The sequence below is a fragment of the Camelus bactrianus genome, chromosome 35 (genome assembly GCF_048773025.1).
Source record: "Camelus bactrianus isolate YW-2024 breed Bactrian camel chromosome 35, ASM4877302v1, whole genome shotgun sequence".
Taxonomy (NCBI): Eukaryota; Metazoa; Chordata; class Mammalia; order Artiodactyla; family Camelidae; genus Camelus; species Camelus bactrianus.
The window spans coordinates 3058949-3081822 of NC_133573.1; the positions used below are offsets into that span (position 1 = coordinate 3058949).

The window sequence follows — 22874 nt, forward strand, 5'->3', positions numbered from 1 at the left end:
AGCCGTGTCAACACTTGGAGGACGTATTAAAATCTGAAGAGTTAGGGTGGGAGGAGAGATTTGAGTTCTCGGTTTCTCGAAAGGAGACATGCGTTTAAAAGAAACTGAAAAGCACTTATCTAGTCCAAGCTCTCACTGTGCAGAGAAGGAAATGGAGTCTCAGAAGAGATGAGGAAAGGGACTTATTAACAAATATTGCCTCAGCGCAGCACAAAGCCAGCCCTGAGTGCTGCTGGGGGAGGATCTGGGAGGCCCAGGAGAATGAGTGTCAGAAAAAAGGTAGAAGAAAAAGTATATAAAGCCCTGTCTCTACACCACCATACCATGAAGTTCCATCAAATGATCCACTACAGGTGCAACCAACATTAAGGTGGGCTAAACATAGGTTACAGAAACCCAGAAGTCTAAATTGTACTGGAAATTCCAACCTTTACTATGTTTTTTTCCCATTTCAAGCATGAGCTCAGCGGGAGCTCCGTGCCAGGCACTACACGAGGCCTGGAGTTCTCCCAAATACAGATCTCTATGAACACGTGTGCAAACCACATGCAGGCGCACCAGAAGAAAAACACCTACAGATAAGATGGAATTAATGAAAGTGAAGGCAGCCAATCAGCATATATTACTAGCAAAAAGGATGCTGCTAGAAATACTCATGGACATAGCAAACTATGGTCAGCAGGTGGGAAAGGGGGGAGGGACAGATTAGGAGTTTAGGATTAACAGATACACATAACTATATATAAAATAAATAAATGACAAGGACCTACTGTATAACACAGGAAGCTATATTCAATTTCTTGTAATGAGTTGTACTAAAAACACTCTGAAAATTATATGTGTACATATGCATAAATATAACTGAATCACTGCTGTACTCCTGAAACTAACATTGTAAATTGACTACACTTCAATAAAAAATAAGAATTTAAGAAATAAATAAATAAAAATAAAAGCAACACCATTAAAAAAATTAAAAGAACTCTGTAATCTCCTTAGCTGTAGGAGTAGAGAACACTGGTTGCAAGCACCAAGTCCACTGGATCACTCCAGCACTGGCTGTCACTCTTTCTGACCATCAGGGAGACACTTGGTTTCACTGAGGTTAGTTTTCTCTTCTGTTAAAGGCTACAGTCACAACTAATGATGTATATAATTTCATCATTCACAGACCCAACAATTAATAAGGCCACGCTCTACAGAGATAAAAAGATAGGGTCCCAGATATACTTATGGATAGAAAAAGTTTATGTCATAAAGACATTAATTCTCCCCATTCTAATATATAGATTCAATGCAATTCTGATTAGAATTCCCCCCAGATTTTTTCATGGAATATAACAAGTTAATTTATGCTCAGGAACAGCCATGAAACTTCTTTAGAACTGGGGAGGGTTGGATGGGTCATTCATTTCCACAGCTCTTTTTGAAGCAATGAAAACATTCTGGAATAATGATGGTTGCACCACTGTGAATATGCTAAAAGCCACCAAATTGTGCCATTTAAATGAGTGGACTTCATGGTGTGTGAACAAAACTGCAATGAAACTCTTATATGAAAAAAACATTTCCTGACAACTATTTTTCCCTCTATACTAGTAGTATGCCCCACAATTTAAGAAAAACAAAAAACCAAAACTGAACAAAAATTTTTCAAGAGATCTTTAAGACTGCAATATTCTTGGGTCTCCAGTGCCTCTGGTGGTGCTGCTCCTGTTAACATACACTAGTTGAGCTGGACTAGTTTGGGACTGTGACTATCTTTATAAAGTTGATGGTCATATGTTTCACCCTAGGAAGGGAGAAGATGGAGGATGTCTCATCCTTAATGCCCTCAGCTCATTTTTAACTGAACCAAGCCCTGCTTTCAACACTGTAATACCTCTCACTATAAAGACCCATGATATTGGAGTTTAGAAGCAAGATGGAGGAGTGGAAGAATGCTCGTAGCTCACTCTCTCCAACAAATACACCAAAACTCACATCTACAGACCCACTCAGCCAACCAGAACACCTGCTGAACACAGACAGAACATCACCTTCTTCGAAAGACAAAGAAGTGAAAAAATCTGTTTTATTCCTGCATAGGCTTTAGGTAGATAAATAAATACACTCCTTAAGTACCACAATAGACAACTGATAATCCTTAAGTCACAGTGCCAGAGAGATATGAGCAATATGAAGAAGAAGAGGAACCACTCCCAATTAAAAGAGCAAGAGAAATCCCCTGAAAGCACAATCAAGGAAATAGACATTGATGGCCTACTAGATCAAGATTTCAAAAAAGGAGTGATCAAAGTACTGAAGGAACTAAAAGAGATAGTGTTTAGAGATATAAAATATGTCAAAAATGAAATAGAAGCTATAAAGAAGAACCAAGTAGAATTGGTAAGCTCATTGGCTGAAATGAGAAGTGATCTAAAAGCTGTACATAGCAGGCTAGATAATGCAGAGGAATGAATAAGTGACCTAGAAGACAGGACAACAGAAACCACCCAATCAGAACAGCTGAGAGAAAAACAAATAAAAAACAATGAAAACAATAAAGGGACATATGGGATAATACAAAGCATACTAATCTATGCATAACAGAGTTTCCAGAAGGGGAAGGAAGAACAAATGGGATGGAAAAGGTATTTGAAGAAATCATGACTGAAAACTTCCCAAACCTAAAGAAGGAATCAGATATCAAGTACAGGAGGCTCAGAGGGTCCCAAACAGGAAGAACCCAACCAGACTCACACCAAGACACATCCTAATCAAGATGGCCAGAGTCAAGGATAAAGAAATGATCCTAAAGGCAGCAAGAGAAAAAACAAAAGTGAGTTATAAGGGAACCCCCATAAGGCTCTCAGCTGATTTCTCTACACAAACACTACAGGCCAGAAGGGAGTGGCAAGATATATTCAAAGTCCTGAATGAAAAAATATGCAGCCTAGGATACTCTATCCAGCAAGGCTATCCTTTGGAATAGAAGGAGAGATAAAGAACTTCACAGACGAGCAAAAACTAAGAGTTTAACAACACTAAACCCATGCTAAAAGAAATATTGACAGGTCTACTCTAAATAGAAAAGAAGCAGGATGCTACAAAAATGAGAAACTCAGAACTGGAAAGGAGATGACTGTCATGAACTACAAATAGAATAAATACAAAATTGAAAAAGAAGACATCTAAATCATTAAGAGTGGGAGAGGGAAGCAAGAAAACATACAGTATTTTGTTTTTCTTTCTTCTTTAAAAAAAAATGTGTTCTCGGTAGGATGGGTTTGAGCTAATATTATTATCTGTTTAGTACAAACATTTACAGTAATAGGTTAATAGACTTACAAAAAAGGATAACCACAAGCCAAAAGCTTAAAAGTGAGTCAAACAAACTAAACGAAATCCAAGATAATACGCAGGAAACTTACCAAATCACAAAAGGAAGAAGAAAGGAACAAAGAGAAAATACCAAATCAAATGCAAAAATAGGTTGAAAATGGCAATAAATACTCATCTATCATTAATTACTGAAAATGTTAATGGACTAAATGCTCCAGTCAAAAGACGTAGAGTGGCAGACTGGATAATAAAGCAAGAAACTTCAAAATGCTGCATATAAGAGACACACTTTTGGGAGAAGGACACATATAGATTGAGAGTGAAAGGATGGAAAGGATATTCCATGCAAATGGAAAAGCCAATAAAAGCAGGTGTTGCAGTACTAATTTCAGACAAAATAGACTTTAAAACAAAGGCCATAAAGAAAGATAAAAAGGACATATTATAATGATTAAAGGAGTAATACAAGATGAGGATATTACAATCATTAATATATACGCACCCAACATAGGAGTACCTAAGTACGTAAAACAACTACTAACAGAGATAAAGGAGGAAATTGATGGGAATACAATCATTGTTGGAATATTTTAACACCACATTAACATCACTATACAGATCTTTCAGACAGAAAATAAAGAAGGCAACAGAGAAATTAAATGATACAATAGAAAAATTAGATTTGGTGGGTATTTTCAGAGCATTGCACTCCCCAAAAATAGGATATAAATTCTTTTCAAGTTCACATGGAACATTTTCTAGGATTCATCATGTACTTGGGCACAAAAGAAGCCTCAACAATTTTAAGAAGATAGAAATTATCTCAAGCATCTTTACTGACCACAATGCCATGAAACTAGAAATCAACTACAGAGAAACAAAGAAGAAAAAGGAAAGCATGGAAATTAAACAACATGTTATTAAAAAACCAATGGGTCAATGATGAAATCAAAGTTGAAATTAAAAAATACCTTGAGACAAATGAAAATGAAAACACAACCACACAAAACTTATGGGATGCAGCAATGTCAATGCTAAGAGGGAAATTTACAGCAATATAGGCCTTCCTCAAAACAGAAAAACAATCTCAAATAAACAATATAATCCACCTGCTAAAAGAACTAGAAAAAAAAGACCAAAAACACCCAAAAGTCAGCAGAAGGAAGGAAATAATAAAACTCAGGGAGGAAATAAATAAAATAGAGATTAAAAAAATAGAAAAAAAATCAATCAAACCAAAGGCTGGTTTCTTGAAAGAGTAAATAAAATCGACAAACCTCTGGCCAAACTCACAAAGAAGAAAAAAGAGAGAGCACAAATAATCAAAATAAGAAAGGAAAATGGAGAAATTACAACCAATAAACATGGAAATACAGAGTATCATACGAGAATATTATGAAAAACTGTATGGAACCAAAATGGATAACCTACAGGAGATGGACAAGTTTCTGGAAACATACAGCCCACCAAGATTGAATCAAAAGAGACTAACCACTTGAACAAACCGATCACTAGAAATGAAATTGAATTAGCAATAAAAAACCTCCCTATAAATAAATGTCCAGGACCGGACAGCTTCACAATGGAATTCTACCACACATACAAAGAGGAACTAATACCAGTCATTCTCAAACTCTTTCAGAAGACTGAACAAGAGGGAGTATTCCCAAACTCATTCTATAAAGCCACCATCACCCTGATACCAAAGCCAGGAAATGCCACCACCAAAAAAATAGAATTACAGACCATTATCACTGATTAACATAGATGCAAAAATCCATACCAAAATACTAGCAAATAGAATCCAACAGCACATTAAAAAGAGTACACATCATGATCAAGTGGGGTTCATCCCAGGGACACAAGGATGGTTCAGCATAAGCAAATCAATCAATGTAATACTCACATCAACAAAAGAAAGGAAAAAAAAAACATGATCTTCTCAATAGTTGCAGAAAAAGCTTTTGATAAAATTCAACACCTATTTATGATAAAAACTCTCACCATTGTGGGTACAGAGGGAACATATCTCAACATAATAAAAGCTACAGCCACCATAGTACTCAACGGTGAAAAGCTCAAAATCTTCCCACTAAAATCTGGGACAAGACAAGGCTGGCCACTATCACCACTCCTATTCAATATAGTCTTGAAGTCCTAGCCACAGCAATCAGGCAAGAGAGAGAAATAAAAGGGACCCAGATTGGAAAAGAAGAGGTAAAAGTGTCACTATACACATATGACATGATACCACGTATAGAAAACCCTAAAAGGTCCACACAAAAACTACTAGAAATAATCGAAGAATTCAGAAAGGTAGCAGGTTACAAAATTAACATTCAAAAATCAGTTGCATTTCTTTACACTAATGGTGAATCAACAGAAAAAGAAAGTAAAGAAACAATTCCCTTTAAAATGGCACCCAAAGTAATAAACTATCAGGAGTAAATCTAACTAAGGAGGTGAAAGACTTATATATGAAAAACTATACAAACACTGATTAAGGAAATTAAAGAAGACTTAAAAAAATGGGAAAAGTGTCCCATGCTCGTGGAGTAGAAGAATCAATATTGTTAAAATGGTCACCCTGCTCAAAGCAATCTACAGATTTAATGCAATCCCTACCAAATTACCCAGGACATATTTCACAGAACTACAACAAATCATAATAAAATTTATATGGAAGCACAAAAGACCTAGAATTGACAAAGCATTACTGAAGAAAAAGAAAGAAGCTGGAGGAACAACCCTCCTAGATTTCAGACAATACTATAAAGTTACAGTAATCAAAATAGCATGATGCTGGAAAAAAAAAACAAAACAGACATATGAACCAATGGAACAGAATAGAGAGCCCAGAAATGAACCCACAAACTTTTCATTAACTAATCTTTGACAAAGGAGGCAAAACATACAATGAAACAAAGACAGGCTCTTCAGCAAATGGTGTTGGGAAAACTGGATAGCAGTATGTAAATCACTGAAGCTAGAACACTCCCTTACACCATACACAAAAATAAACTCAAAATGGATCAAAGACTTAAACATAAGATAAGATACAGTAAACCTCCTAGAAGAAAACCTAGGCAAAGCATTATCTCTCATACATCTCAAAATGTTCTCCTAGGGCAGTCTACCCAAGCAATAGAAATAAAACAAGAATAAACAAATGGGACCTAAGTAAACTTACAAGATCTTGCACAGCAACGGAAACCATAAGCAAAACAAAACAACAACCTACAGAATGGAAGAAAAGTTTTGCAAAAGATGAAACTGACAAAGACTTGATCGCCAGAACATATAAGCAGCTCATACGACTTAATATGAAAAAAACAAACAATCCCACCCAAAAATGGGCAGAAGACCTAAACAAGCAATTCTCCAAAGAAGAAATACAAATGATCAATAGTCACATGAAAAAATGCTCAATATCACTAATTATCAGAGATTTGCAAATCAAAACTGCAGTGAGGTATCACCTCACACCAGTGAGTATGGCTATCATTCAAAAGTCCACAAATGACAAATGCTGGAGAGGCTGTGGAGAAAAAGGAACCCTCTTACACTGCTGGTGGGAATACAGTTTGGTGCAGCCACTGTGGAAAACAGTATGGAGATTTCTCAAAGACTAGGAACTGACTTACCATATGACCCAGGAATCCCATTCTTGGGTATATATCCATAAGGAACCTGACATCAAAAAGACACCTGCACCCCAATGTTCACAGCAGCACTCTTTACAATAGCCAAGACATGGAAACAGCATAAATGTCCATAGAAAGATGACAGGACAAAGAAGATGTAATATACCTATGCAATGGAGTACTATTCAGACATGAAAATGACAATATAATGCCATTTGCAGCAACATGGATGTCCCTGGATAATGTCATTCTAAATGAAGTAAGCCAAAAGGAGAAAGAAAAATACCATATGTTGCTCATATGTGGAATCTTAAAAAAACAAAAAACAAATAAACTTAAATGTAAAACAGAAACAGACTCACAGACATAGAATATGAACTTGTCATTGCCAGAGGAGAGGAGGGTGGGAAGGGACAGACTGGAGTTCAAATTTTGTACATACTGACAGGTATATATAGAATAGATAAATAAGTTTATACTGCATACCATATGGAAATATATATAAGATCTTGTGGTAGCTCATGGTGGAAAAGGATGTGACAATGAATAAGCATATGATTTAAAAATTGTGCTCTACATTGAAATTGACACAACATTGTAAACTGAGTATAACTCAACAAAAAAATAAAATAAAAAGAATATTAAAAAAAAATAAAACAGTTGTCCTGGGGCCCCCTACTCCTCCCAATGCCAGAACCCTAGGCTGGGGAGCCTGATGCTGGGCTTATAATTCCCACTCCTGTTGAAGGTTCATTGTGACTTATTCCTCACCTTGTGAGTTGCCCACAGTGAGGGGTATGGGGTCCACCTATATCATGAGAATGCCCCTCCTACCATCCTGCTGTGGTTCCGTCTCTGTGTTTCCACTGAAAATCTTCTTTTGCTAGGATCAAGTCTTTTTTTTTTTTATGCTTGTTTAGCAGTCAGTTGTGGTTTCACTGTAGTCATGAGGAGAGGCAAATAGTGGAAGCCTATCAGCTGGCTTTCAGCAGAGTCACTACAGGCCAGAAGGAACAGCCATGATGTATTTAAAGTACTCAAAGGAAAAAAAACCTGGAATCTAGGCCACCTACTCAGCAAAGTTATTAATCAGAATTGAAAGAGAATTAAAAAGCATCTTAGATGAGCAAAAACTAAGAGTTCACCATTCCTAAACTGACGTTACAAGAAGTATTAAAAGGTTTTCATTATGTGAAAAAGAACAAGAAGTAAGAACTTATGTGAAGGGGGAAATCCCACTTTAAAGGCAAAAATGGAGCAATGGCTGTGAATCAAACACTTAAACAAGCCACTACAAAGACTAAAAGACAAAATTTGTAAAAACTATACTTACAATAAACACTTATAGGATGCATATGAAGATGTAAAAAATACAATCAAAAAAGGAGTGGAGACGGAGTAAAAGAGCAGATCTTTTTTGAACTTATATAACCTTAAATGACAATCACTTTAAAACAATCAGATATTGTAACAAAGCAACTTATATGAACCTCATGGTGTCCATAAATCAAAAATCTACATTAGATATGCAAAAACAAGTGAGAAGGACAAATGTAACAATAAAGAAAATCAACTACCCATAAGGGAAGAGTATGAAAGAAGGACAGAGAAGAACTACAAAAACATGTAGCAAGGTGGCAGGATACAACATTATCATGCACAGATCAGTTGCATTTTTTACACTAACATTGAAATAGTAAGAAAAGAAAGTAAAGAAACAATCCCCTTTAAAATCACAACCAATAAATGATAAAATACTTATGAATAAATCTGACCAAGCAGGTGAAAGACTTATACATGGAGAACTACAAAATACTGATTAAAGAAATTAAAGATGACTTAAAGAAATGGAAAGAAATACTATACTCTTGGATTGGAAGAATCAATATTGTTAAAATGGCCCTACTGTTCAAGGCAATCGAAGGATTTAATGCAATCCCTATCAAGTTACCCAGGACATTTTTCACAGAACTAGAACAAATAATCCTAAAATTCCTATGGACTCATAAAGACCCAAAGTTGCCAAATCAATATTGAAGAAAAAGAATAAAGCTGGAGGAATGACATTCCACAACTTCAGATGAATCTACAGAGATACAATAATCAAAACAGTGTGGTACTGGCATGAAACCAGACATATAGATCAATGGAACAGAACACAGAGTCCAGAAATAAACACAGACCTACAGTAAATTAGTCTTCAGCACAGGAGGCAAGCACACACACTGCAGTAAAGACAGTCTCTTCTGCAAATGGTGCAGGGAAAACTGGACAGCTGCATGCAAATCAATGATGTTAGGACACTCCCCCACACCACACACAAAAACAAATTCAAAATGGCTTAAAGACTTAAATATAAGACAAGACACTACAAGCCTCTTAGAAGAAAACATAAGCAAACCATTCTCTCACGTACTTCTCAGCAATGTTGTCCTAGGGCAGTCTACTAAAGCAATGCAAATAAAAGCAAAAAATAAACAAACGGGACCCAACTGAACTTACAGGCTTTTGCACAGCAAATGAATCCTCAAGCAAACAAAACGGCAACCTACGGGATGGGAGAAAATATCTGCCAATGATGCGACTGACAAAGGCCTAATTTCCTGAGTATATACACAGCTCACACAAGTTCATAACACAAAACAAGCAACCCAATCCAAAAATGGACAGAAGATATAAACAAGCATTTCTCCAATGAAGACATAAGGCCAATGGGCACATGAAAAAATGCTCAATACTTCTCATTATCAGAGAAATGCTAATCAACAATACAATGAGGTATAACCTCACACCAGTCAGAATGGCCATCATGAATGAGAAAGGCTGGAGAGGTTGTGGAGAAAAAGGAAGCCTCCTACACTGTCACTGGGAAATGTAGTTTGGTATAGCCATTATGGAATACAGTATGGAAATGCCTCAAAAAACTAAAAATAGACTTACCCTATGAATCAGCAATCCCACTTCTGGGTATATATCCAGAGGGAACTCCAATTCAAAAAGGGACCTGTACCCTAATATTCACAGCACCACTATATACAACAGGCAAGACATAGAAACATCCTATAATGTAGAAACAGATGACAGGATAAAGAAATTGTGGTATATTTATGCATTGGAATACTACTCTGCCATTTAAAAAGGATGAAATAATGCTATTTGCAGCAAGGTGGATGGATCCAGAGAATATCATTCTAAGTGAAGCAAACCAAAAGGGGAAAGAAAAATACCACATGATATCACTCCACATGATATCATGTGGAACCTTAAAGAAAAAGAAGAAAGAAACAAGGTCACTATGAATTCATCTACAATACAGAAACAGACTCGTACACATAGTTAACAATCTCATGGTTACCAGGGAAAGGGGGTGGGAAGGGGTAAATTTGGGAGTTTGAGACTTACAAATGTTAGCCACTATATATGAAAATAGATTTAAAAAAAGTTTTTCTCTATAGCACCGAAACTTACATTCAATATCTGGCAATAACCTATACTGGAAAAGCCGCTACTGCCACCACCTGAGGAAGCAAGAGAAGAAAGGAGAATGAGTTACCCTGGGCTAGAGCCCGGCCCCCCACAAGTCCTTGCCCGCTGTTGACGCTGCTCTAGACAGCACTGCACCCTCCTCCCAGGAGCGGGCTGCATGAATATGTGTCTCCGAACCCGGGGCAACAGAGGCCACCCCGGGAACAGGCCCTGGAGGAGATGGGAGCAAGTCCACCTGCTCCCCCTGAGGACAGGCACCCCTCCTCTCAGCCGCCACCCAGTGACTGCACTGCACAAGACTCCAGGGAGCAGGCCATGGTCTGAGGGCTGGTTGGAGATGTTCCGGGTCCACAACCGCTTTCCCAAACCCGGGAATAAGAGTCAGGGCAGACGCGGGGTTCAGGGACTACTAAGGAGAGGGGACAGCACCACGAACCAGGCGGCGGCCTCAGACCCTCCTCAGGGTCCTAATGGGCCCCGTGGCCCGGGACTCAACTAAGCATCCCTACCCACGCGCCTCCCCAACTGCGCAACTCAGACCGCACTCGCCGCCTCCGTGTCCCATCCAGCGCGCCTTCACCTCCCAGGCGGCGGCAGCGGAGGAGACTGTAAGCGTCGGCCCAGACTCCAGGCCGCGCTCCTTTTCAGGGAGCTGCTCCAGGAACACCTGGCTCCCACCTGGCTGCCACACGTTCTGCGCGGGTTCCGCTGTCCGCGCGTCTGTGCGTTTGCGCATGCGCGCCCTCCCCATCCCGCCGGCATAGGGGACTTTCGGCTGGGGCTCCTGCTGTACCGGAAGTGGCGCCTGGGTACAGGAGGACCTGGGTGGAGGCCTGCGGTGGGGCGGTGGGCTGGGACCCCACCCTTCTGCAGGCCCACTGTCCTGCGGGCCTACCCTCCTTCCCGCCACACCGCTGCCCGCCATTCCCCAGATCTCCATCCCCAGTGCCCCCATACCGCCACCAATGGGGTCCTGGCACTCAAAGCCACGACCGCCCTGGGCCGGGCCACACCCCCGGCTCCACTCCCCTTGCTAGCCTCTCCCTTCCGGATACTATCCTCCCACCATGGAAAGGCCCAGTCTCCCACCAGACCCCGAAGATAGGGCTCCTTCTCCTCACACCGAGGTCCCTGCCACATACTCCATCCTGCTAGGTCCTAACTTATGGCCCCTACACCCCAACTTCACGACTCATGCCTCACCACAGGACCTCCAACATCCCGAAGTGTTCCCCCTCAAGCCTCAACTGGGTCAGCTCCTTCTGAGCGGCCCGTCACCTCTCAGCCTGTACCCCCTTCAACGCAGGTTCCCCCCTCACTCCTAGTGCACCCCTACCTGGAGATGACTCTCTCACCACTCACCCCGTGGTTGGGGTTTGGTAGTCCGGACTCCAGTCCCCATGGTGACTGCCACCAGCGAGGGTTCCGGCCTAGTGTGCACCTGCAAAGCTAGTGTCTGAGGCTACAGGGTGAGGCGAGCCGAGCTGGAGGCAGATGCAATTCCCGCCCTGGTGTCCTGATCCCTGCACGCTGTGCCTCATCTGAGTCTGAGTGTCAGGGTGATCTCTGGCTGCCCGCAACTGGCCTGTGGACTTGCGGTGTTTGATGGTCCTGATGGTGATCCAGACCCCTAGGGCAGAAGCACTGGGAATGTGGACCTGCAGGGATTGGGGAGTTTGGAGGGTGCAGCTAAGTCCAGAGATGGAGAGCAGGCAGTTGGCTGTGTGCACAGGGCTGTGTGCATGGCGTGGGCTCAGCCCATGTGGGTACAGGGACCTTGTTCATTCACACTTGGCAAAAGGGAAGGGGGATGGGAGCTTTTAAAGTGTTCATGTTACGAAGCCAAGGCTGGAGAACAAAGCAGGCGGCTTCGCTGGCCAGGCCACCTTGGAACCCGCCATGTTGCTGGTCCCTTGCATCAGCGGAGACTGACTGTTGACTGGCCTATGAGATGTCCCTTGCCATGGCATGGTTTACAGGCAATTGAAGGGACTTTGACTGCAATTTTAATCACCAATAATTGTTACTTTCTCTGCAGGAGATCAAGTCCACATTCATGGCGAACCTGGAAGGACTCCTGCCTGAACCCCAGCCTGGGGCAGAGGAGGACCCACCTGTAAACATCCTCTTACCTCTCACCAAAAGGCACTGTAATAGAAAAGAACAGATCTGAATCCATATTAGATCTGTTCCTTTTCCTTTAAGCCTGTCTTCTGTTATCTAGGCTTATTCTTGCTAGCTCTGCACCTTTTGTAAAACAATGTTGCCTTTAGCCTGAAATATGCATGAGAGCCTAGTCTCAAGGCTCTGACCTTTAAGGATATTAACACTTTTGCCCTTCTATAAAGATAACAAGTTGCAGGATAGAACATAACCTTTGCTTTCTTCTAGGTTTTACAGGGATACCATGATCCGACCCACGTGGACCACTGCAAAGGATTCCAAGAACAAAGAAATCCTACACCAAGAAGTTTGCAGCAACGAACCACAGCCCCTCCCCTTTTCAATAGAAAAGGAACCTGAAGTCTGACATGGGGAAGATGGTTCTGCAGGACTTAGTCTACCATTTTTTTGGTCTATAGCTGTCCATGTGGGTCAGGCCATAGTGCCCCTGCAAAATCTCTAGCAAAACAAGTTATTTTCTATTCGGCAACTTATTGTCTTTATATCAGTGCAAAAGTGTTAATATGCTTAAAGGTCAGAGCCTTGAGAACAAGCTCTTTCATTTACCAGAGTGGCTAAAGGCAACATTGTTTTACAAAAGGTTCAGAGCCAGCAAGACTGAGCCTAGAAGACAGGGCACAGGGTTAAAGACAAAAGAACAGATCTACTATGGAGTCAGGTTTGATCTTTTCTATTAGAGTAACATCTAGTTATATGTTTTAAGTTTACAAGAATAAAGTTTAGCCTTTTCCATTTAAAATTCTGCAATTCAGGAGCATTAAGTGCACTCATAATGCTGTGAGACCAACACCACTGTTTTGTTTCAGACTATTTCCTTCCTCAAAGTAAAAACTTGTATTCAAAGCACAGCCCACGTCCTCCCTCCCCCAGCCCGTGAAAAACCCCAATCCCCTTTCTCTTTCTGTGTCTTTACCTATCCTAGAGGTTCCCTGTTAATGAAATCATATAAAAGGTGGATTTTTGTGTGTGCTCACATACCTCAAGAGGGGACTGGTGATTTTTTTTGTGTGTGTTTACATGAATTAGCATGTTTGCATTTTGAAAGGAAAAATCCAGATGGATTAAAGATGATATGTACAAAATAAAGCCCTTTTAATAACTCTGTGCATCATCTGGGGGTAGGCACTGCTGTTCTAATTATGAAACCAAAGCCAAAAGGGAGATGCTTAGCTCTTTCTGTGGTGAAACAAATCAAACAAAACCAAAAAACAAACAAAGGCCAGGAAAGACAGCTGGAAAGCCAAACCACAACGTGGAAAAAGCTTTCCTCATGACCCAAGGTCAGAGAAAGATTTCATATCCCTGTGGGCCAAAAACCTCATGAAACCCAGTGTTCTAAAAAGAAACAGAACACACACAGGCAGTTCTAATGAGAGGCAGTGCAGGTGGCCAGTGTGCTCGAGATGCTCAACCTCTCAGGTGAGGACACAGGCAGATGGACACACTGTGGCGGCAGCACTGGTCACCATCGCACTGGCAGGTCTTTAGCCTGGTGACAACGTGAGGAGGCAGAGGCCCCAGCAGGTCCCCTGGAGGGAAGAGCGAACAGACGCTCCTCTCCATGGGAACAGTGTGCAGGACGCATCAAAGGGCCACAGGTGCATCCCTTCCCCAGCGGTACTGATCCTTAGAGCTGATCCCACCAAAGTGTTTGCCCAACTTTCAAAGATTTTTTTTTTCTTCAGTAACATGAATACCATATAATATGTCATCAAGGCATTTTCAGAAGTGATCTGCCCTGGGTCCTAACAATACACACACATGAAAACACACATATACACGTAAACATATGCACACATACATACAGGAAAGAGACAGACAGGCTGAAACACAGAGAGGCAGAGGGAGAGAGAGAAACAGAGACAAAACAGACAGAGAAGCACTGAGAGACAGAGAAAGAATGAACGCTGGAGCTGGGAATGTGTGGAAGTCATGCACGTTTCCACAAGTCAGTCTACATGTCAGAACCTGGTCCCAATGTCCACCCACCCTGCAGGGGAGGGTGTGGGGATCACACAAGGACGTGTGACCAGAAGGCAAGCAAGCAGGGAGACACTGTGGGGCAGCTCACCCTAGAGGCCCAGATGAGACACTGAGCCTAAATCTGAACATGACAGAATGACTTAGGAGGTTGTATGCCAGAGTGGACAATTTCAGAATTGTATTTAATTTCAATCTGGGGACAGGGAGCTGGGAAGCAGGCAGCAAGAAGTGTGACTTTCCCCATTCCTCAGGGCAGACCCCAGCCTGTGTAGGTTGTGCTCTGCACTTTGCCAACCCTGTGTGGTATCCTTCATTTGCTAGGTCTGTGCACGAGCTCCCTGTGATCCCAGCCCATGGGGGTGACATATGCAGTGGACATTTATGTGTCTATGGACTTATGGCTTACCTAGGAATCAGGGGCCTGAATGATGCGCTCTGCACTGATGGGGGACTGGGGAGACACTGAAAGGCTCGTGGCTTGTCCAGGGTGACAGCACTGCTGATGGGGGAGCCGGGTCTGAACCCAGCTGTGTCCTCAGAGGTGTGTCCAGAGCTGGTGTCCTGGCTGCATCCAGGTCTCCCCAGGGCTAAGGGCTGAGCTGAGTTGGTGTCACTGTGTGTGGACACGGCATGGGGTGGGAAGTGAGCCATCGGCAGCCCAGAAATGCCCTTGGGGAGCTTTGTGTCAGGAGGAAGCTTGGGGAAGGGGACCCCAGGAAGTGACCTCACAATAGAGCTCAACAGAGCTTGGAACCTAGTTCCAAGTTCCAAGACACCGACTTTGTAGAGGAGCCCCCTACTCAGCTCACTTGGGTGGTCAACTCAGCGCAACTCAGAGATGTTCTGCTGCATCTCAACACCCGAGGCGCGGCCTGTGGAATGCTTGCAACAAGGGACTGTATCATCGGTGCTGACACTGGGTGAATCCTCACCCCGGGCGCCTCTGGCCTTTTGGCCAGAGGGACCCAAAGGTAACACAGGGAGCCCCAGGGCAGGCTTACCGAGGCCGTGCGAACACTCAGATCCCACCTGGGTAGCCCCACAGCCCTTTCCTTGCTCCTAGGAGGCTTGCGTGGTGAGGTCAGGGGTCTGGGGGTATGGCAGTGACAGAGGCAGGTGTATGGGACCTGCCCAGTATACTCTGCTCTGGTCATCTTGATCCCATCTCCCACTCAGACAAGCCTGGAGTCTGCGAATACAATTCTTCAACTTCTTGCTTATGAAAATGCTAAGGAGGACTGCAAAAAGGCTATCGGTCCCTTTAAAGGGAAGGCTCCATTGGCTGAATATATAAAATTGTGCCAGAGAGTGGGAATAGAAAGTTTTACGGCCAATATGATGTTGTAAGCCATGGCAAGATTGAAATTAGGAAAAACTTTTCAAGGCAAATGTTTTAATTGTGGAAAAATTGTTGATACAAAAAAGGAATGAAGAAATGCAAAATAAAAGGCTGCACCAGAAAATTTTACAAGAAATAAAAAGGAAAAATCTCCTGGAGTCTGTCCAAGATGTGAAAAAGTAAATCACTGGGCAAATCACTGTAGGTCTGTGTTGCATAAGGATGGGACAATGCTTCAGGAAAGCTTCAAAAGGGGCTTGCTCCCAGCCCCATGACAAAAGGGAGCGTTCCCTGTAAATGCCAGTGCAAACAAAGATTACAGCACAATGTCATGGAATTATTCCCAGCAACCGCAGGGAGTGCCTCCATCAATATCCCCTGTTTAAATTCACTTATTCTTATGCCAGGAGAGGAACCATCATTAATAGAAACAGAAATGTATAGACCTCTTCCTCCTGGGACAGTGGGCCTGTTATTAGGAAGATCTAATTTAACTTCTCAAGGTGTCCGGGTTCATACTGGGGTGACAGATAGTGACTATACAGGAGAAATTAAGGTCATGATGTCATCTATAAAGCCATGAGAAGCAGAAAAAGGAAATAAAACTGCTCAGCTGCCGCTGCTGCCACACTACCCTGCAGGAGTCAGCAACAGTGTGCGAGGAAACGAAGGGTTTGGAAGGACAGGAAAGGTGAGGGTGTTTTTAACCAAAAAGATTCTGGATTCACATCCTGTCTGTAATGTGAAAACACAAGAAAAATCTTTCAGAGGCTTAACTGATTCTGGAGCGGACATTTCTATCATTAATTTTACTCACTGCCGAGTCGATGGCCAACACAGCCAACAAATATTGATGTTGTGGGTCTAGGGAGAACCCAGGGATTAAAATGTAGCAGTCTGATCCTTGATTGTCGAGGCCCTGATGGTCAGACAGCTAAGATACAACTTTATATTGCTGACTTGCTGATAAATCTATTGGGGAAAGTCTTATTAAAACAATGGAAAGCTAAAATTTACATTCCTCTCCCAATCTAGTCAAATAAGCCAAGCAATGATGACACATCAAGGCTACCTAACTGCTATAGGATTGGGGAAAAACAATCAAGGAATGTTAAGCCCAATAGAGCCTAAAATAAATAAAAACAAAAGATATCCCATGTTCCTGGATTCAAAGAATCAGTATTGTTAAAATGGTCACACTGCCCAAGGCAATCTACAGATTTAATGAAATCCCTATCAAATTACCCAGGACATATTTCACAGAACTACAACAAATCTTAATAAAATTTATATGGAACCATAAAAGACCTAGAATTGACAAAGCATCACTGAAGAAAAAGAAAGAAGCTGGAGGAACAACCCTCCTAGACTTCAGACAATACTATAGAGCTACAGTAATCAAAACAGCATGGTATTGGTACAAAAACAGACATATGGACCAATGGAACAGAATAGAGAGCCCAGAAATGAACCCACACACTTTTTATTAACTAATCTTTGACAACGGAGGCAAGAAAGTACAATGGAAAAAAGACAGCCTCTTCAGCAAATGTTGTTGTGAATACTGGACAACAGCATGTAAAGCAATGAAGCTAGAATAGAACACTCCCTTACACCATACACAAAAATAATCTCAAAATGGATCAAAGACTTAAACATAAGACAAGATACAATAAACCTCCTAGAAGAAAATCTAGGCAATGCATTGTCTGACATACATCTCAAAAATGTTCTCCTAGGGCAGTCTACCCAAGCAATAGAAATAAAAGCAAGAATAAACAAATGGGACCTAATTAAATGCACAAGCTTCTGCACAGCAAAGGAAAGCATAAGCAAAACAAAATGAAAACCTACGGAATGGGAGAAACTTTTTGCAATGATGAAACCGACAAAGGCTTGATCTCCAGAATATATAAGCAGCTCATAAGGTTTAATATAAAAAAAAAAATCCAAAAATCGGCAGAAGACATAAACAATCAATTCTCCAAAGAATAAATACGAATGATCGTTAGACACATGAAAAAATGCTCAATTTCACTAATTATCAGAGAAATGCAAATCAAAACTACAATGAGGTATCACCTCACACCAGCCAGAATGGCCATCATTCAAAAGTCCACAAATGACAAATGTTGGAGAGGCTGTGGAGAAAAGGGAATCCTCGTACACTGCTGGTGGGAATGCAGATTTGTGCAGCCAGTGTGGAAAACAGTGTGGAGATTCCTCAAAAGACTAGGAATCGACTTACCATATGACCCAGGAATCCCACTCCTGGGCATATATCCGGAAGGAACCCTACTTCGAAAAGACGCTTGCACCCCAATGTTCATAGCAGCACTATTTACAATAGCCCAGACAGGGAAGCAGACTAAATGCCCATCAACATATGAGTGGATAAAGAAGATGTGGTATATTTATACAATGGAATACTATTCAGTCATAAATATGACAACATAATGTCATTTGCAGCAATATGGATGTTCCTGGAGAATGTCATTCTAAGCGAAGTAATCCAGAAAGAGACAGAAAAATACCATATGAGATCACCCATATGTGGAATCTAAAATGAAAAGAAAAGAACAAATGAATGTAAATACAAAACAGAAACAGACTCATAAACAAAGAATGCAAATTTCTGGTTGCCAGGGAGGAGGGGGGTGGGAAGGTATAGACGGGGAGTTTGAAATTTGTAGATACTGACAGGTATATATAGAATAGATAAACAAGAACATACTGTATTGTACAGGGAAATATATACAAGATCTTGTGGTAGCTCACAATGAAAGAGAATGTGACAATGAATATATGCATGTTCATGTATAACTGAAAAATTGTGCTCTACACTGGAAATTGACACAACATTGTAAATGATTATAACTCAGTAAAATAAAATTTAAGAAAAAGAAAGAAGAATCAGATAACTAAATGCTTATTTAGCACACACTGAATTCTGCTTCGGGAAAGGGAGTGGTATTCAGCATTTAATCTGAAATTGATAATACTCCTGAATATAAACAAAAGACATAGGCTCATGGAAACAGTAGTGGAAAGAATCTAGGTAAGCCTCTTTATTTTACAGGAGGGGAGGCTGAGACCCAGCATCTGTTCTTCTGGCAATCAGCAGCAAAGCTCTCCTAGTCCTCATGTCTTGCACTATATCAAAAACCAACAGATCTGTACTAGTCCTATATTCATAAAAGTCACTTCTGCATTTTTCCAACAGTAGGTAATCTAAGTGTCTTGCAAAATACTTCCCAAAGAGTCAGGAAATCACACCAGTTTGCTGAAATACAAAAATATTTAGTTACATATTAAAACAGCTTGAACTTTATTCTCTCTATTTAAAAAGTGACATGTCAAATCAATGTTTTGATATTTTAAAACCTATTAAGATTACAGAAGAAAGATCAAAATTTTCTTCAATCACAAAAGATATAAGGTTATTGCCTGAAAATATTTAGTGTTGAATTTTCTAAATTAATGGTTCTGGTCAGATTCCTTCAAATTTAAAAGTTCTAGTGGATGGTTACATGGCAATACGAATTCTGAGTTGTAAAAATACACATTCTATGTAAATAATCTTCAAGGTTGTCTGCTTAGGACACTTTAACTAGTCCCTATCTTACTAGAATGACATTAATTTCATGAAAAATTCATACTGCACTAATCAAGTCTGTCTGGTCTTCCTCATAAATTCCTGATGTAGGATGAGGCTGCCGCCACAAACTGCCACAGCTTGAAAGTAACACCCAAGGTGAAGCAGCGGATACACATATGTATTCATGATGTCACCTCCGTTCACAGGTCTGGGCCCTTTACTACCTGAAGGGGGGTGAAGTCACCACCCGTGGCAGTGACGGAAGTGCGGCTCTTCCAGGTCTCACCTGGGCTTCACTGTTTCCCCACAGACTGTCTTCAATGATTAAAAAGCTCTCAAGGTTTTTACTCCATGCAAAACTAAATAAAGACATTTCTGCAGACAGAGCCTTTTTCAGGCTTAAACCTTTTTCACGTACACTCAGCAAGGGGGAAAAAGAAACATGACTCTGCCTCACTGCCCACATGAGTAGAACGGCCTCAGCACATGAGGACTCTTCACATTGCAGGGTGACAACAAAACAAAGCCACCCACAGCAACAGACACTCCCAGAGAGAGGGAGCAGAGGACCGGGGGCTTAGAAAGCTGGAATGTCCTCCCAGAGACAGCAGAGAATATGGCAAGGGATAAACACAGTGGGGGGAACACTGACGGGAGGGACCTCAGCTCAGTATCAAGCCCAGGAAAGGGGGAACAGAGACATCTAGACCTGCTCTCCTCTATCACATCTCAGGCTGCCTCTTCCCTCTCCAGTAGCTGAGACCCCACTGAAACCACTAGAATGGTCTGAGGAAGAATGATGAACCTATCTTCAAGAACCATCAGATTCATTGGGTACAAAAAGTGCACCCAGGTTCAGACCGCGCAGCTTCAGTGGTGGTTTATAAATGTTCTCTGCACCACTTGTTGGTGGTGGGGGATGGAATAAATCAGGGAAAAGGAAATTTAAGGCATTTCCTCATCTAATACACATCTACTACCAGAGGCTTTCTCCTTGGAGGGAATAATCCATAAAAAAAATAAATAAAAACTCATGGATTAAAAATCACCTAGCAGCTCTGTGTCTCACCTGGATCTCCGCATTCTGTTATTACCTTTGCAACCTGTGCGATATGACAGCTATGTCCTGAACCTTTTAAGGCAATTTCATTCATTAGGGGCCCAAAGGGTCAAAGTCATTCAGCTATCATTTGCAGGTCATCTCCTGAAAAAAAACTCTTTGGTGTCTGCAGCTGCTAATGAACATAACCAAATCTAACTTCACTCAGTAAGAGAAATTAGTCAACCAGGAAAAAAAGCAGCAGCCCCCAGTCCTTGAATCAGCTGTTAAAACTGACATCTGGGATTAACATCAGCAAATACACAGGATGAAAATAACCCAGAAGTTCAAGGTCGATCTACCATGAAATGTTATGTATCTGTTCCAGAAATCAACCAATGACTGTAATCCATTATTATCATTCAATAAGACTCAATAAGATCGATGCATATTCAGTAAAATCAGAAGAAAATATCTCATGCGTAGGATTCTTGACGCAACGGATTTTATACTTTATTTAAACATTAGTCAAGCTTAACTCAGAGGGGACAATAACAAATTACTCCTGCTTGCTGAAGGACTGACAACGAGCCCAGGACAGAGGCACGGGCAAAGCTTACCTGGGCGGTGTCTGTTGGTTGCCTCGGCAGGAAGTGAGCTGCCCTGGAACCTCTGAGCCCCAGCTTGGCAACAAGTCTCAGCAGGATAATGACAGATGACAGAGGCCGAACACAGCACCTCAGGCTCAGCTGGGCGTTAAAATGAAAGTACAATGAACAAAATTACGGCCCATCCTCATCTCAGTCTGCAGTGACTAAGAATTATTTGGACAGTCTGATTACGTGGAAATGCCAATTTTTCCCCCAAAGATCAAACCCACAGATCTCTGGTTTTGTTACAAACAGGAACATGCCAACTTTTCTGCTCTGCATGCACGTGTCAAGGCTGGCAACACGGAAGAATCTCACGATGCTCAGGGTTCCACTGAGGGACTGAGCCCACATGTGAAACAGGCCATTCATTTAACCAAGAATCTAATGTGCGCTCTGTGGCAGGCTCTGGGCCAGATGCTGCCCCTGCAGAGAGATGGATTGAGCAGGAATGACCCCGAAATGAAAGTGTTTTTAAATAATACCACCTGAAGCAGGACCAGAATTCTTTTCCACCTCCTTCACCCTAAATTCACCTGCCCCACCTGGAATAAATATCTAACTGGCCTGCCTCCTTCTCAAAGGTGGCCACAGTTAGTAGCTACAACCTTTTGCTCTCCTCTCACTGCCAGTTCCACCCTGAGAACCTTACGCAGCCACACGCCTGACAAGCTGGGCTACAGTCTTCATCTGTATTCTTTAGCTCTGCGGGCCTCAACTTTTTGGTCTTAGATCTCCCTGACACTCTGAAAAATCACTGAGGATCTCAAAGAGTGCTTCTGTGTGTGTGTGCAGGTTACACTTACAGATACTTACCATATTCAAAAGTAAAACTAGGGAAGAGGGATATGGCTCAGGGATAGAGCACATGCTTAGCATGCAAGAGGTCCTGGGTTCAATCCCCAGTACCTCCATTAAAAAAAATGAAGAAAAATAGAGAAGGATTTAAAACTTTATGTATTCATTCTTATTAAAATAATAAGCCCATTAAATGTTAAATTTTTATGAAGGATAACTATTTTCCAAAACAAAACACCAGAAGAGTGGCATCGTTTTACAGTTCTACAAATTTCCTTACCGTCTGGCTCAACACAAGTGAGCCGGGTCCCCGCAAGCACTTCTGCCCTCCGTCTGCTGTGGTGTCGCACGTCGTGGAGCCCCCGGGAAGCTCCACTGTACCTTTCAAATGGACTGCAGGTGAGAGGCCAAGAACACAGGACACCGTTCTCTGCAGGAAGCTGACAGCCCGTCACCACCCTGTGGGTCAGGGTCCCGGGTGTGTTCTCATCCTGGAGAAGTGCCCAATCTCACAGCTACCCTCCAGCCATCAGTCACGAGGATTTACAGACTTCTCTTTCAATACAACATACTCAAGCTCCCATCATTTCCTTTTCTCATTCAGCTTAATTATTTTTACATGTTTTCTCTTTTCTTTTGCATTGATTTCTTCTCTTTCCCACTTTTATTTCTCTCTATTCTTTAAGAAGCCAAATTAGGAAATGTAAGTCCATTCAAGAATCTCTTCTACTTAGTGTGTACTACAGCTCGTTGTTAAACTTCTATCAGAGAATTTTGTTACTTCACTCTGACCCGTATTTATCCTAACTGGCCGGCAGGCCCTCTGAGC

At 41.7% G+C, this 22874-nt stretch overlaps 1 protein-coding gene across 7 annotated transcripts in view; it reads right to left on the minus strand.

The window, feature by feature from the left end:
• The window catches only part of LOC141575964 (trafficking protein particle complex subunit 9-like), a 101578-nt gene that overhangs the window by 57008 nt on the left and 21696 nt on the right, over nucleotides 1–22874 (minus strand). For 3 of the 7 annotated variants that reach the window (XM_074357962.1, XM_074357963.1, XM_074357961.1), the window contains exons 5-7: nucleotides 22326–22475; nucleotides 21218–21346; nucleotides 10437–10486 (exon numbers count right to left, since the gene is read on the minus strand). In XM_074357962.1, coding sequence (XP_074214063.1) covers nucleotides 10437–10486; nucleotides 21218–21346; nucleotides 22326–22475 — 329 coding nt within the window. The other 4 variants (XR_012504111.1, XM_074357960.1, XM_074357964.1 and 1 more) reach the window with 4 other exon arrangements.